The following is a 17,754-nucleotide window of genomic DNA, read 5'->3' as shown; positions in this document are numbered from 1 at the left end:
CTCTGATCAAGTAGATCTGTAATCAAATGCATTCCACTCAGATGATCATCTCACCTATTTCCTATGTGCAGAAACCCCCAAGTATACCTACATTATCCAATGCAGTTTTTTCTAAGAGAGAGCTGAGGAGTAATTTGAGTTTTGGTTGCTATATTTAATAAGTAGAAGCTTGTTCATCATTTTGCATTTTTGTTGGTATTGCCATTGTGCATGATGTCACTGTTAACAAGTTCCTTAGCGTTGCTATAATAATTTTGTTGTTTCCTTTTGTATAGTAACTTGTATTGGTGATTCAGCACAATAAATTCATTACCCAGTCATCAATTCATTCATACTCAATTACAAATTTCTATTAATTAACAAGTAGGCTTTATTATGCATCCGTTTCTAAAGCCCATTTCTTCAGCATTTTATCTTCGGTCATCAGGAAAACACCATATTCGATATATGCTCATGATTGGTACGATGTTACTCTTTGCTACGTATAAAAATAAATTTCGGCTAGATCAAGCTTTTTGCACGCCAGCAAATTTACAACTTGTACTGATATATCAGGGTTCGAAATGTTTTTTGAAGTACTCTAGCCCTGAAACTCTGAGTTCATATAGGTGCTCACCGTGAAGTGAGTACTGTTTCATCGATTCATTATCAACTCGTAGGATATTATTCTCTTCACTTTTGAGCAATTGATTGTCGTATTTATATTCGCTGTAGTTGTTTAACAGATTTGGTCTGAGAGATGCCCTATGGCATTCAAATGTTGTCTCTACTGCTCTTAAACCTCTTCCTCCTTTTTAAAATTCTTTCTATGCCTGCATGTATAACATACCCATGTTGTAATTACAGGAATTTACTGTTGCGGTCCATGTCCAGTGAAAGCAATTAAGACTGGAGATACAACTGCTTTGTACGATGCTCCATTCATCTTCGCCGAAGTGAACGCAGATAAGATTAGCTGGATCTTAATGCCGGACGGAAATTACAAGAGTTATATACAGAGTGGCGAGTAAGTATTCCTATTTCTTTTGCCATTATTATTGTATTTAAACATCAGTTTACATTTCGTCTGTTATCTTGCCCTAGCCTTGCGGATGCATTTTATTCTTGATAAGACTGAATTCAATATAGTACCAGAGAGTTTGAGGTAAACTTTCTTGGGCGATTTTTTTACCTATTTTGTAGAAATTCGACTTAAATACTTACACATGAGTATAAATAAGATTTGCACATTTCTCGCCTTGATAGCTTTCAGTAACTCAGAAGTTTGAGTTTCAATAAGAAATATTTATCTCGCTACACGGCAGAATAGCACAAACTTAAAAGTGCTAAGCTAAAAGTGCTAAGCTAAAAGTAATTATGATACTTAATCTGTAAACATCCGTACTCAAATACCAAATTCCTACAGGTAGTTGACGTCTGACTCTTTTCTGGGGGTTTGATGCATCGACTGCATGAAGTTTTCACAATTATATTTCTATGTGCCTATACGATCCTAATTTTGATTAAACAGTATAAAATGCATATAGCAGTACTTGTACAAATTTCGCATGGTAACATTTATTGTACGTTTGAACTCTGTTTCTTTCTCACTTGAGGAAATTTGAATTATTTAAGATTACAAGATTCGATAAAGTGCCTGTACTTTGCTGAGACAGCTTAAATAAAGTACTCATTTCTTCTACGAAAGACAGAAATAACCAGATTTGTGTTTCGGCCTAAATGTTTGACACTTTGTGTTTGGCCGAATGGTCTGGGTGTTATAATCACAATCGCTAGGTCATGATTTCGATTCCTGGACCAAGCGGTGCGTTGTGTTCTTGAGCAAAAATGTCATTTCACGCTGCTCTGCGATCATTATTGATATCTGATATGTAGAACATTTGTGCACCTGAACAGGCAGCGCCAGTTTGATGGAGAAAGTGAGCTGATGTACAGAACATCTGATCGCTATAAACAAATCATTTGTGCAGGTCGTTCAGTAAACACTGAACACTAATACATCATCTTCGACGGTAGAGTCCATCACAATGTAATTGATTTTGAGCTTAATCCTTCTAGACAGATTAATCACAATGACCACAGAACTTCATAAAATAGATCGAATGAGAAGCAACATCTTTGCTTCATTTGTTAAGATTAGAACGGATCAGAAAGAAAAACAGTTATCTTCTACACAGCCCTCATAAAAAGAGAATCTCACATTATTTAGCTCTAGATACACTTATACCTAAATAGAAGACAGGTTGATCATGACTGCAGTATACTTGACCATCCATCTACTCAGCAACAAAAAATTTAGCTTAGTCTCAAGCACGCAAATTTGTATTCGTTGATGTAATATCGTCTCAGCAAATGAATTCCACGACTCGGTTCCAATTTCTGCTTTGACTAAGCTAGTGTAGTTGAGTTTCAAACGATCTTGGGACCGGTACTATGATCACCACAAAATCATACTTCTCCTTATCTACAAAATATATATCTTCATTCTTAGCACTGTTTCCAAATAAAGCCCTTAATTATTTTAATTGCTTATCCAGAAGGGAAGGGCAATACCAGTAGGTAATTTCGGGGCTTCTTAGATTGGTAGATGAGAGAGAAGTGTCCTCAAACTGGAGTCTAGAACTGAATATTTTCAACAGACTCCTTCCCAAAAGGCACCCAAAAGTATTAGATAGTAGTATTAAAAGTGGTGGCAAATTATACCTACCAAGCAAGTAGAGCTCTGCAGGAATTGAACTCAGAACGCAAACAACTGAACATCTCGTCTGTCCGACACTCAAACTATTTTCCTTGTCTACCATTTATACTTATACTATATTTAATGACTCGTATGGGGATGAAAGACAAATTTGATTTCTGCATATTTGAACTCAGAACGCTAGGATTTAGAATAAATGCTGCATGACGTTTTTACCGATGCTCTGCGAATAACTCCAGTTCAACATTAGACTGATACTTTTTTTCATCGACCCTTGACAGAGGAAAAACTTAAAACAGCGATCTGGAATAAACGTTAGATGATGCTTTGGCCAACGCTCAAACAATTATGCTTGTTCCCCACCACCCCATCTATACTGCAGTGAATAATCTTCGAAGTATTTGAATGTATTTTGAGTATCTGTTGCGAATTCATTGCTGGCATTAAGTCCAGTAAATAGCCTCGGATGATCCAATATACCATTAATCCTTCTCTTGGCCTACACCCACCTTATTATGTAATCAAAATAAACCAATGTTTCAGTAATTCAACGGCAAACAATGAAATATTGCGGTCAAATTTACGTTGAACCTAAACCGCGACTCACTCTAGATTTCTCTCCCCGAATGTAGTGGCGGTGGTGATGATGATAATTAGGACGATGATGATGATGATGATGATGAAGATGCTGATGATGATGAGAACGGGGGTGAGGATGATGGTGGTGGTTGAGTTAGGGTAGTAATGCCGTTGATGAGAGTGAAGACCAGGTGGTGGTGATAGTGATGTTAATGATGTAATTGATGATGAGGAGGATGATGGTAGTGGTTGCTGTGATCGTGGTTGCTGTGATCGTGGTTGCTGTGGTCGTGGTTGCTGTGGTCGTGGTTGCTGTGGTCGTGGTTGCTGTGGTCGTAGTAGTGGTGGGGATGGTAATGGTGGTGGTGGGGGAGGATTCTGATGGTGGTGAAGATAATCATGGGAGACGGGTGGTGGTGGCGATGATCGTAAGATTATTACTATGATGATGATGCTCAAAAAATTCTCTAACTGCAACAAACTGGAGATGGCATCTGTTTCTCTTTCTTTCTATATTTCTTTTTTTTATCTACCCAGAATTGGTAAAAACATCAGTACCAAGGCTGTGCTGAAGAACGATAGGAATGACGTCACTTGTGAATATAAATGTGCAGAAGGTAAGAATGCTTAATCTTCTTCAGTTCTGGCATTCAAGCTGAAATACAGAATGGGTTATACCACAACTGATAGCTACAGGCTTACTAACCATACAGCTCATTACTACAATCAATATGATTACGTCAACTATACATCATATATATATTATATATATATATATACATGCCTACATACATACATACATACATACATACATATATACATGCATGCATGCATACATACATACATGCATGCATGCATACATGCATACATACATGTATATATACATGCATACATACATGTATATATACATACATACATACATGTATATACGCATACATACATACATGTATATATACATACATACATGTATATACACATACCTACATACATATATGTATATATACATACATATATATATGTATACATATATATTATATATACATACATATATATGTATATAGTAGGCATCCGTCGCTCTCGAGAGACCATGGATATGCGCCCAAAGAAATCGTGAAACCTTCTGATGGTGATGCAGCGTCTGTTTTGGCTGTACAGGCCCACATTATATATACATGTATGTATATGTATGTGTATGTATGTATATATACATGTATGTATATATACATATATATGTATATAGTAGGCATCCGTCGCTCTCGAGAGACCATGGATATGCGCCCAAAGAAATCGTGAAACCTTCTGATGGTGATGCAGCGTCTGTTTTGGCTGTACAGGCCCCACATTATATATACATGTATGTATTGTATGTGTATGTATGTATATATACATGTATGTATATACATATAATATATATATATATATAGATATATATATATTATATATATATATATAAAATGAAAAAAATAGTCAACAATAGGGGTACGTTTGACATTTATGGTCGATTACTACAATTGTTTCTACGCGATGTAGTTCTCCAGGCTTAGATCGTAAAACTGTTTCCCTGCCGGGGCAAAAATATCCAACCGTACTTCTTTTTGTTGATTCCAAATCTTCAATTATAAACACACACACACACACACACACACACACACACACACTCACACACACACACACACACACATACACACATATATATATATATATGCAGTGTGCATTTAAACACATAAGAGATGGCCATAATACGACATCTAACCCGCTAGAAGTAGTAGTTAAAATCCAAACCACTGTTAGGTGTAATTTCGAAAGGGAATGAAAAATAACATTTACCATCTATTTCCTGGATCAGCAAATAAAGTAGTTTGTCAGGATACACTATTTCCTGTCATCAGCAAATAAGTAGTTTGTCAGGATACACTAGAGGAAGCACATAAATGTGAAACTAACTATAAAAAAAAGAGTACTCAAATACCAGAGGTAGAGTAATATGCTTTATTTTAGAAGCAGCAGAAATATGCCAAAAGCTGTTACTTAGTTTCACGTTCCCGTTCGTCGGGCAGTTTTGTTAAAATAGGACAGAAATAACGATATGGTCAAAACTAGTTAAAGGATACACCTTTAAAAATGGATTTGTTTCATTGGTCCTTTCAATTAACGGTCTTAAGCGTGCAATGAACAAAATAAACAAAATAAATAGATTCAATTTAAATTCATCCTATTATAAAAATCGAGGAAAACCCTTAAATCGAAAAGCGAATTCAAAATACGTATTGCAAATAATTATATAGGAAATATAATTCGATTAATGCAATTAATACATTAAAAATTGAAATTAAAATTTTCCCGCTGCATTAATAAATATTTTACAACAATATATACGCATACTAAACCATCAATATATATATATACATCAAAATACACAGATGGATATACACAGACTACATACATATGCAGACATATATATGTAAGACGTAAATATACACGCAAATACACACATACATATGTATACATATGCACGCAAAAAATCACTTGGTGTATACATATAGACGAGAAGTAAATTTTTAAACGCAGAGAGGGGGAAAGAAAAACGAAAAGGAAGGATCTTATATGTAACAGTTAGCGAGAGAAAGAGGTGAGTGAGAGAAAGCGGGGAGGCGCGCAAAGTTAAAGGACTCTATACAAGTAACGAATAGGGGGAGAAATAATACTTTCCGTAAGGAAGGAAAAGAAAAAAGATAGGAGGCTGAGTATGTGTAACGAACGTACATAAAATAAAATTATGTATACATGTGTACACAAACGTATATATACGTGTACATATATATATATATATATATATATATATATATATATATATGAATAAATGAAAGAATGGAGCCTCTCTCGACAACAAGACAAACAAAAATTTCGATGAGTGCCTACATGGTAAACAAAACGATAATGAGTGTTTTTTAAAAAAACCATGTTTTGTTTTGTTTACCATGTAGGCAGTCATCGAAATTTTTGTTTGTCTTGTTGTCAAGAGAGGCTCCCTTTCTTTCCTGGTGAGAAGATTGCATAATGCACCCTTTATTCCTTTGGAATGAAAACATGTTGTCTTCGAAACATATGTCGAGAGTAAAGGAATTTTGTTAACATCTTCGTTCGACTCCGTTCTTTCATTTATTCATATACAACACACAAATTTCTGCACATGAACCCGGAGTTTCTACCCTTGGACAGGTCGCTTCAACCGTGTTTCTGACGTGAATTTGCTACCCAGGTTTCGGTTAAACAAATTTTCCATACTGACGATAAACATAGGATAATTCGTTCACCTATTTAAATATTCTTATATATATATATATATATATATATATATATACATACATGTATGCGTAATTTTATTTTGTGTACGTTTGTTACACATATTCAGCCTCCTATCTTAATATAGCTGTGGATGTTATTTTTTTGTTAATTGCAATGCAGCTGAATCTAATCGTATAAATAAAATGATAGTGTATACTCTCTACATCGCTTTTTGTCATTAATTGTATATAATGCAATTAACAATGATAAAATATTGTGTAATAAGGAATATGCAATTTTATATTGATATTGCAGTTTTAATAGAATTAAATATTAAGGAATGAGATGTGTATTAAGTATTGTATAGATTGTTATTGTATACTTTTGTATCATTTATTGCAAAGCAACAATAAGGTTTGTATGCAATAAAAATGCAAATTGTCCTTCCTTTCTTGAATAACTCCTCTTAAAAAGTTTTCGTTCGGTGGAATTTCCACGGGTCCCTTTAGTGTACCTTACTAATGCTACCTGCACCTAGTAGCACACATCACGGTTCATTGATTTGTACAGCCTTTACATCGCATTGCTACTAACTTTTAACAATGCATGTTACTGTAAGAACAGGTATTTTACTGAAATTCCTATAAGCCATAGTGTGTCGGATTTCTTGTTTCAAGTGTATTTATATTCTACCTCAAATGTTGCATCCTGTTTACGCATTTGTGTTTACGCATTTTGTTAAATCGATGAGATAATTTCTCTACCTTAGCACCCACACTGGTAGAAAGCACATTTAATGATAATCATTAACTTTCAGGTCAAAGAAGATTTTAAAATGTATGTCCGAATGCTGATTATTCTGTTTCTCTTTAGCGCAGAGGTTTGTCGATGATTTGTAACTTATTCAAGAGCGAAAATATCTTATAACATTCTGTATTTTTATAAGACTTCTCTACATGTGATTCATATTAAGACACTACATAACATCATTACCTGATTACTGCTTTATGTTGCCTACTGCATGATTGTAAACACGAACTATCAAGCAAACTCTTAAAAGTTTTAATTTATTTCAACATCCAGGTTCTGCAGCCGAACGTGCAGCGGTATTACGCGCTGTCAATACTGCAGCTATACGTACGGATGCCTACAAACAGGGTCCTCAGGTAAGCAATTAGACAATGATAATCACAGATTCACAGATTCAAACTAAGCAACAAGCATAGCTTAGACCAACATATCAAGCTACTGTATAATATATGAAGCCACTGTACAAATAACATTAAGTAACATAAAGTCAAACCTGCTGAGTAAATATGCTATCATATAATATAGATATATGTACGAGTCCAGGGATCAGCTACTCCATATCAGCTTTGTTTCATTTACGAGCAAAACAACTTAATTTTTAAAACTTCTTGTTCACTTAGTCATAATAGACAGTTCTAAGAATTTTGATAACTGTTAGTTTTTATTCATCGGAAGTCTTGATTGTCAACAGACAATCTGGTATTACGTTATTATGCCAGGAAACATTTAAAGGGTATGAGGCGTAACATCAACTTGAAAGATAATGCAGAATACCGTTAAGAACTCACTTTTCATTAGCTTTCTTTGAAGCTCAAACTGTATGGTGTGATTGTGATTCCCAAATTTGTTACATGGATATTACTGATAAACATCGACATAGGGCTGTTACAATTAAACATGACAGAAAAAATATAAGATTGCGAGCAAAGATGTTACTGTAAGCTCGACTATATCTCATACAGAAAACTTCTTTATTAGTTATGTTCTACATATAGAGTCAAACTGGATCTGCTTCTTGCAATTATGAAGCTCTACAAATTCAACAGGAACTACAAACAGAGAAAGATTTGGAAAACAGGATATCATGAGGAAATTCACTTGCAGAGACAAGACAGCCACTGAGTAGAATAATAAAAATTGATAGGACAATGATGAAAGTGATATGCAATGTAACTGCGAACATTAACACTATCTTAATAAAGTAATGTTTTAAAAGTTGCCTTAAAAACATTCAAACCAGAATGAATTCACACCAATGTATATAAACCCTAGTTGGAATACAAAGGCAATAACTGTCCACCTGAGGATCATAGCTAGGAAATATAAGGGAAGAATTAAGAATAGTGTCATATGCATACGAAAGGGTGTTGTTGGATGTGACAGCAAACAAATCATAGGTGTTGCTGTGTAGTAAGTAGCTTGCTTACGAACCACATGGTCCCGGGTCCATTCCCAATGCATGGCACATTGGGCTAATGTCTTCTATAGCCTCGGGCCGACGAAAGCCTTGTGAGTGGATTTGGTAGATGGAAACTGAAAGAAGCCCGTCGTATATATGTTTATATGTATGTGTGTGTATATGTTTGTGTGTCTGTGTTTGTCCCCCCAGCATCGCTTGACAACCGGGGCTGGTGTGTTTACGTCCCCGTAACTTAGCGGTTCGGCAAGAGAGATCGATAGAATAAGTACTAGGCTTCCAAAGAATAAGTCCTGGGTTCGATTTGCTCTACTGAAAGCGGTGCTCCAGCATGGCCACAGTCAAATGACTGAAACAAGTAAAGAAGAGTAGAAAAAAAGAGTATCGAAGTATTAAAGAATGAGAGGCGGAGACAAAAGTCAAGTTCGGGGCACGCCAAAGTTGAGGAATGAGGGACAAAAAGATCATCGTCAACATATGCGACAGCAATGTGATCTGCATGATATGTGAATGTGTTAGGTGGTTGCAATGAGGCAGTAATCATTGAAGTGTTGAGGCATAGATTAAGTTTGAAGTAGCAAAAAGATTAAGGTTGTTTGGGACATCTCATTACGAAGGGGTGCTGAAAAGTCCTGGCTATAAGGATCTCTGGAAACGCCTGGCTGGAGGTCGGCCTTCCGAGTTCTTTTACAGGGCTCAGAAAAACTGAAGAATCACTGCAATATGTGTGTAAATCTGAGAGGGGAACACGTTGAATAAAGCCATAATTATCTTATCCTCCTGTATTTTCTTTTCCCGAAACCAGGAATTTTCAAGTACCCCTCGTACATATATATTACGGTATTCGTGTCATTATATACACGTGTGTGCGTGCATGTATGTATATATTTATATATACGTATTTACATATACATAATTACCGCACACACACACACACACCACACACACACACACCACACACACACCAACACACACACACACACCACACACACACACACACACACACACACACACACACACACACACCACACACACACACAATATATATATATATATATATATATATATATATATATATATATGACATATATGAGTGTATATTTATATACATACAAAAATATATATACGTATGTATATCTTACCATTATATATATTTATATATATATATACGTACTGTTTGACACACAGGACATGAAATTCGAAATAGACGTCGATTTTGATGCCATGTTCGGTTCTGATGTCCTTGTCAAGCTGAAGATGGAAAACACTTCAAATGAAGTTCGACATGTTGGTGGCAGCATTTCCGCCGTTTCTGTCTTCTATACTGGTGTCAAAGCAAAGGACATAAACAAATCCAAAATCAACTGCACTGTTCAGCCTAAATCAAGTAAGTGTTTACAATACTTCTTTCTTATATCACTTGGATCACACTCGATCGAACAGCACAACGATGAACTGCATTTCGGTTGCAGCCATCCCATCTCTATAAATCTGCATGAAATGGTGACTGAGCGTTAACCTGAAAATAGTCAACAGAATACTGATTCTTGTCGTCTTTTGCAGATGGAGTTGCTGAATTACTGCTTACATTTAATGATTACTACAAAACTATGGTTGATCACTGTGGTATCCATTTGACTGCCGTAACTTTCGTGAGTGAGACTATGCAGTATTGTGTCTTGGAAGAAGACTTCAGGTTGCGAAAACCGGACGTTACTCTTAAGGTAAGCTGGAAATGGATAACAATAACTATCTATTGCATTAACATACCTAACAATCTCTCTCTCTCTCTCTCTCTCTCTCTCTCGCCATGATAGATCGTTAGCCACTACACACATTTTTTTCTCTCCTTGTTTTTTCTGTGTCCCTTTCCGTAGAAGAGCGTAGGCTCGAAACGTAAAAGACTTTTTCTATTCCTGAGCGTTATACTAATACATTTGTTTGTTTTGTACACCACCTGTCTTTGTCTTTTGTTTTTTCGTAAACTCTCCCTATATATATATATATATATATATATCTCATACACACACACACACATATATATATATGTAAAATATGTATATATATTATTTACATATAAGAAAATGTAATAAGAAGCAAGTTAAGCAAGTCCATTTACACAGAATATTAAATACAAAGAAAAAATGTACATGTGTATGGATATAAGATACTCCGACTTACAGATTATGGTAAATATGGTAAGTGATATCAGGAGTTAATGGGTAGAGTTTTAAGACTCCAACAGTTGTTTCTGGGGTCTTGGTGGTTCGAAATAATGACAGTTACTTGAATCTATGATAGGGTAACATCGTCTCCGTCTTCAGGGGAGGATTTTACATTTGAAGTGTTGATAACTTGGAGTTTAAAGATGGACCACGAAGCCCCCCAAACAGCTGTTGAACTCGTAAAACTCTACCCATTTAACTCCTGTTATCATTCCTATTCTGTAAGTCGAACTATTTTATATCTATACACATGTCCATTTTCTCTATTTATTGTATTTAATATTGTGTGTAAATTGACTTGCCTAACTTGCTTCTCATTTATTCATCTACCAGCTCAAGTTCAAATCTCTTGAGCACTTCAAAGTGTATTCTATAGAGAGAACACTTGACTCTAACACAGATACACACACACACATGCAAACACACACACACACACACACACACAACACACACACACACACACACACACGACGGACTCTCCCGTCGAAGACAACGTATTGTGTTCAGCGAGAAGACAGAAAAAAATAGTCCAACCAAATAGACAATCAACAACACACTCTCATTACCATTACTATTATTCTCCAATGTTTACAATTCATTCACTTCACCTGGTGACTCCACATGTGAGTCCTCATGCCATCAAAAGCAATATGGATACGAGCATGAACATGATTTATATAACTGGCACGTGATCTGAGAAATAGCAATGTAGGCAATGGTGGTTTGCAGGAAGACTGTTCTAGTGGCTTCTTTTCCTATTTTCCCCTAAGAGCCTTTGATGAAGTACCGTTTGAGTTCTGAAATTTTGAGGCTAGGAAAAGCACTCTTTCGTCCATTCTGCACGGTTTCTCGCAAGATTCTCAAAGTTTTCTTTCGTAATACTCAGGCGTTTCAAATTATCTTTTAATTTACCATTATTCCGGGGAAGTGTCGGGTATTTACCATAAATGATTCGTTTTGGCATTCGACCACTGTTTATGCGAAGGATACGTCTACACCATCGCATCAGAAACTTGATCAAGAAAGCTTCTATAACGGATATTCCACAGATTTCCAGGACAGTATTTTTTTTTTTACTCATCCCACTCATCTTTGCATTTTTGCCTAAGACATCTCATACGAAAGTTGTTGAGCTGACTGATATAAAAAAATTAATGCGCCCCTTTAAAGCCTAGCCAGGCTCATAGGCTCGGTTTCCCGGTTTCTATGGCGTATGTGTTCCCCAGCTGGAGGGGACGCCAGTCCATCGCAGCGTTATTCATTTTTGCCAGCTGAGTGGACTGGAGCAACGTGAAATGAAAGTGTTTTGCTCAAGAACACAACGCGTCGCCTATGATAAGGTGTCCAGGTCGTATTAGGACAACTCACTGATACATGACAACTTTTGTCCTTAATGAGACATTGTGAACATTTCAAAGTCGATCATAAATTTTCCCAAACGCTGTACTGACATTCCAGAAGGAGCTTGTATCTCCTTATCACGTTTAGCATCACTTGTTACTGTAGAACCGAAATATTCAAACACACCAATGGCTTTCAGTGCATTGCCCTCAACAAACACGCTGGGCAAAGTTTAGATATTATTACCAGGAAGTGGCTGATACAACAGTTCAGTCATTTTGGGGATCGATAAAGTCATATAGAAGGGTCTATGTAAACGACCAGCCCCACCTCCAAATTTTCAGCCCTTGTGCCCATAGTAGAAAGCAGAAGTTTTACTTCTCAGAACGCTCGGTCTCGTATGTTCTGGTAGATTCTGTGAGAACGGACAACAGCCTACTGCCAGAGTCTCACAGGGTCTCTTTCAGCACATTATAAGCTTTGATACTTAGTTGATCATTATCATGGGGGACCGAAAATAACAAGAGTGGGTGGTACCTCTTTTTTCTTCTTCTTTCACATTGATCCAGTTGTCATCGGGGGCATGCTATGTCGATTATCATTCATGTTCTTTTTTACTCACCACAACAATGTCCTGTTTCCAGTGTTGATCAGGTGATCGCACTGGATCATTGTATCCCACAGGATTTTGTACTCCTCGTTTTCGGTTACTTCTTCTGGGGTTTTCTCGTACCATGCCCTTGCTCTTTACGAGACTGCGATTTCCACAGAGCTCTCAATGGCTCATTCTTGCCACACATTCATGGCGTCTTTTATATTTGCGTTGTGCCAATTTCGAGCACTCGCTAACGATGTGTCATACCGTTTCACCCCTCTCACCACACATTCTGCATTTTTCGCTGTCAGTAGTGTTGTCTATTCTGCACTTTGCATAGTTGGCCCTTAACGTTTGTTCTTGAGCTGCGCATATGAATGCTTCTGTGTCTATCTTCAGGTCAAACCTCGTCATCCATAGCCACCGGTTCTCTATATCTGTCTTGGCGGTCACATCTCTTGCAAACTGACCGTACAGTTTCTTTTCCTCCCATGCATTTTTCTTTTTTGCATTCATTTCTTACTTAAATTTTTCTTTCATTACAACAATTTTCAGTTTTGATGATGCCGGCCTTCTTCGTGTTTCAACAATGGCTTCACGGTATTGTTTATATACCACATTGAGCTGTTTTTCTCTGCTTCCATACAGTCTTGGCAACTGATCATACCTCCCCTACCCTTTCTTCTGTACAAGTCACTCTTAGGGCAGAAGACTCCGTGTACTGTCAACATTTTCTTCTTCTTTTTCTGTTTCTTCTTTTCCTTTTTTTCTTCTTCTTCTTATTATTGTTATTGTTATTATTGTTATTATTATATGAAACCGCACAGCTTATTTTGCTGGGTATGATGGAAAGTATCAGTTGTCTACAACTAGCAGACTAAGGTGACACTTGTTTACTGGTCATGCTTCAAAAACCCCGCGAAGAATTCTTGTAATTAGAAGCAATGCCGATTTTTCGTGGGTGCTTTACCTTCACACTTGCACACCAATTATTATAAATCTTTTATACTCTTACAGACTCCTGTAAAAGTTTCGAAACTGAGACCATTTGATGTCGAGGTATCCTTCACCAACCCTCTGAAGGTTGCTTTGACCAACTGCATTTTGACCGTCGAAGGACCTGGTTTACAGAGACCACAAACTCATCCCCAGTGGTAAGTAACACCGAGTGAGGTTTTCTTTAATGTCGCGAAAGCTAACAACTGGTACTTGCAATGGCTTCAATTAATTTCTCGCATAAAACTCACAAAAATACACATGTATATTCGTGTGTGCGTGCGTATATATATATATATATTATATATATATATATATATATATATATAGGCATGTCTGTGTATATATTTGTGCGCTTGTGTTTGTTCCCCCAACATCGCTTGACAACCGATGCTGGTGTGTTTACTTAGCGGTTCGGCAAAAGACACCGATCAAATAAGTACTAGGCTCACAAAGATTAAGTCTTGGGGTCAATTTACTCGACTACTGGCGGTGCTCCAGCATGGGCTGTAGTCAAATTAATGAAATAAGTAAAAGAATTAAAGGATTTTTACTCTTTGAACGGCAGATCGAGAAATGAATTTGTTGTAACTAAACACTTTCAAACTTCGGACACTGTTAGAATGTGTCATATAAAACATCTTTTACTCTTAGTGTTGTTGAGAAAAGCTTATATTTTCAAAGTTATAGCAGATATATATTATATTATAAGAAAAATCAGAACCAAAGCAGAGCGAATATATATATATAATTGTATATATGTGAAAGTCTGTATATATATATATATATATATATATATATATATAAACGATCGTAGTGTTATATTAATTATCTTTTTTAATAATTTTGATATATATTTAAATAATATAAATTAATTAATCTTATGTATTGGCTTAATTTTTCATTGTATGATTTGCCTAATAGTGGTTTTATCTCTAATTTAATATAATATATATATATAATATATATATATAATCGAATATATATATAATTGTATATATATGAACGTCTGTATGTATATATATATATATTATATATATATTATATATATATAATTGTATATTTGTGAACGTCTGTGTGCGTGTGTATATATATATATGTATGTATGGATGTATGTGTATATGTTAATAATAATAATAATAATATGACAACAAAAGAACGAATGAGACCTCGATATTATGTAAAAAGAGGAATTTATCTATAAATACATAAAATAGGATAATCTGTTAGTTGTCATAATAATACTCTGAAACTCTGAGTATTATTATGACAACTAACTAATTGTCCTATATATACATATATACATACATGTATGCATTTAAACATGAGGATCACATGAATTTGCTCAACATGTAGCGGTCTTTCACTTAATGTAGTGTTCCTTCACTTGATGTAGGGGTCCGTCACTTTTTCTAAGCCCTGTAAAAGAACTCGGAATTTTGGGCCTCCAACCAGTCCTTTCGCGACACGCTTAAAGCCAGGAACTATTCAGTATCCCCTCTTGTCTAATTAAGAGCTACGGGAGGATGAAGATGACAGGAGATGAAATTTAGATTGTTGTAGTGAAACAGAAACACCAAATAGTTTTGTAATCAGATTATTTAAGAACATTACGCTTAGCGTTCAGAAGAAAAATTGAAGTAAGAGAACAAAATTTCCAACATGGCCGCCACTGAGAATCATTTAAAATGTCCTGAAATTAAAGCAACAGAGTTCGGTAGAGAGACTTGATAAAGATTCCTCACGGATAAATAACTTCATTATTGAAAATAAAAGACCCAATTTAATTTAAAAGCCATGCTTTTGCATCATCAAATTGGAATTTGGTTCCATCATTTCGACTGGGATTTGCCATCATCATTATAATTTCCATTCTGACTTTCGTTTAGTTCCAATCAATCTAATCTCTCACAATATTCTTTAAAAACTGGAAAATTAGTTATTGTTGTTTCTCGGGAGGATCGTTATGCCAATAATAGACACACGCGCTGTTTCTATTTCACCTATTTTATTATTAGTAGTCAATTCGTTAACGTTTAACCAATGCCCTAATTAGGTGTTTGATAAAACGATCTGTCCCCGAATCAATCAGCTCGGTTTGTCGATGTACTTTTGTCATCATTTGCGACCTCATCCGTAACATGCCCTCTCTATTCCAATAATGTAAAATTGATTGTGTTTAGTAAATAATTTCTATGCCAAAAATTGAAGACGTTGCATGTGATAGGTGAAGTACGTGTGTGTGTTTGTGTCTGTGTGTCTGTACGTGTTTGGATTTCAAGTACGCTCGCCGCCATCGTGAATACTCCGTGAAGAACGTTCACCGGGAGGAGAGTTCACCGCAAGGTAAGTTTACCCAGAAAATACATCCATAGCATCTCACCTTCAATAGTTAAAAACTGTTTTATTGAAAGAAAAAAATACGAGGAATTGATGGCGGTGAACCTTCTCTGCAGTGAATTGATGAAAATGAACTTATCGGACATGGTATATGTGCGTCCGTGTGTGTGTACGTGCATATTTGTGTGTGCGTGTATTGATGCCTTCGTATGCGTACCTGGTTGTGCTATTGCTTATATTTCTATGTGTCTGCGTATAAAGAGAGAGTGAGAAGCATACAATGAGTGACAGTACGAGTGAGCGGCTAAACTTGAGACAAAAAGAGAGAGAGAGAGAGATTAATGCGAAAATGTTTCGTGTCATATTTTCATATCTTTATTTATTTTCCTTTATTTCTACATTTACAGCGATGTCAAACCAAACGAGACCTTCCATACAACTTTGAAGCTGACGCCGATACGCGTTGGGACACGTAGTGTTTGTGTGGGATTCACCTCTGAACAGTTGGCCGGTCTCGAACAAGAGAGTGAAATAGAAGTGACAGAATAATAGCCGAGCTTCATACGACTCGACACTTCAGACGTGATTATATCGAAATTAAAATAGGGTGTATACTCATACCATATAACAGATACGTAGACTTAAATATTACACACCCACACACACAGACACACAGAAAAATAAACACAAACATACACACATACATGCACAAACAAACACGCACGTACATACTCGGATAGAAACAAATATACGCACAAGTAAACATATACAAATATGTATATGTATATATCTACGTAAGCGTATACATATATGTACATATATATGCATACATGTGATTAGTGAGAGAGACGAAAGATTGGACACACGAGAATCTTTACTGATCGCAGCAATTGTTTCATCCCATCCAGCATCGATCACGCGCGGGTGGGATACAAACATCTGATTCAGATGTATCCCTCGGAGTAGATATGACTCTTCAGGTAATTTCAAGCGGTATCTCGATAAAATAAACCGCTTCGCAAGATTCCTTCCTGGTGTTTTGTATATAGAAATGGCAAACTAAGGGATACAGCTTCATTCTTATGTAAAATCCACAACAAAGATCAGATTCAAAACGAAACAAATATACACTACAGCTAGAAAAGCGTCAGATATAACTGTTAGTGGATATGGCTATACAAACCCTCACACACATATATCCTTTAATTTGCTATTTCTGTATAGGAAGACCAAGAAGGAATCTTGCGAAATAGTTTATTTTAGCGAGATACTTCTTGAAATCACCTGAGAGACAACTGTGCCCTAACCCTAATTTTAGCAAGATACTTCTTGAAATCACCTGAGGAGAGACGACTGTACCGAGGTATACACCTAAATCAGGTGTATTGTATCCCATTTGTTAGGGATCGATGCTAGAAGAATCGAAATATGTGCAATGATCAATAAAGATTCTTGTATCATCCATGTT

The 17,754-nt window shown here is 36.1% G+C and overlaps 1 protein-coding gene across 1 annotated transcript in view; it reads left to right on the top strand.

The window, feature by feature from the left end:
- Positions 1 to 17,352, top strand: part of LOC115211974 (protein-glutamine gamma-glutamyltransferase K) — a 114,711-nt gene extending 97,359 nt beyond the window's left edge. Inside the window, exons 10-16 of the mRNA XM_036503138.1 lie at positions 847 to 1,006; positions 3,815 to 3,894; positions 7,646 to 7,728; positions 9,978 to 10,176; positions 10,353 to 10,513; positions 13,968 to 14,104; positions 16,694 to 17,352. Of these exons, the coding sequence (XP_036359031.1) occupies positions 847 to 1,006; positions 3,815 to 3,894; positions 7,646 to 7,728; positions 9,978 to 10,176; positions 10,353 to 10,513; positions 13,968 to 14,104; positions 16,694 to 16,835 (962 nt within the window). The 3' untranslated portion in view covers positions 16,836 to 17,352. The remainder of the gene's footprint in view (positions 1 to 846; positions 1,007 to 3,814; positions 3,895 to 7,645; positions 7,729 to 9,977; positions 10,177 to 10,352; positions 10,514 to 13,967; positions 14,105 to 16,693) is intronic.
- Positions 17,353 to 17,754: the final 402 nt, after the last annotated feature.

This window comes from Octopus sinensis, linkage group LG5 (assembly GCF_006345805.1).
Source record: "Octopus sinensis linkage group LG5, ASM634580v1, whole genome shotgun sequence".
Classification (NCBI taxonomy): domain Eukaryota; kingdom Metazoa; phylum Mollusca; class Cephalopoda; order Octopoda; family Octopodidae; genus Octopus; species Octopus sinensis.
The sequence above is the reverse complement of the archived record's forward strand: the minus strand, read 5'-3'. Positions and strand labels throughout refer to the sequence as shown.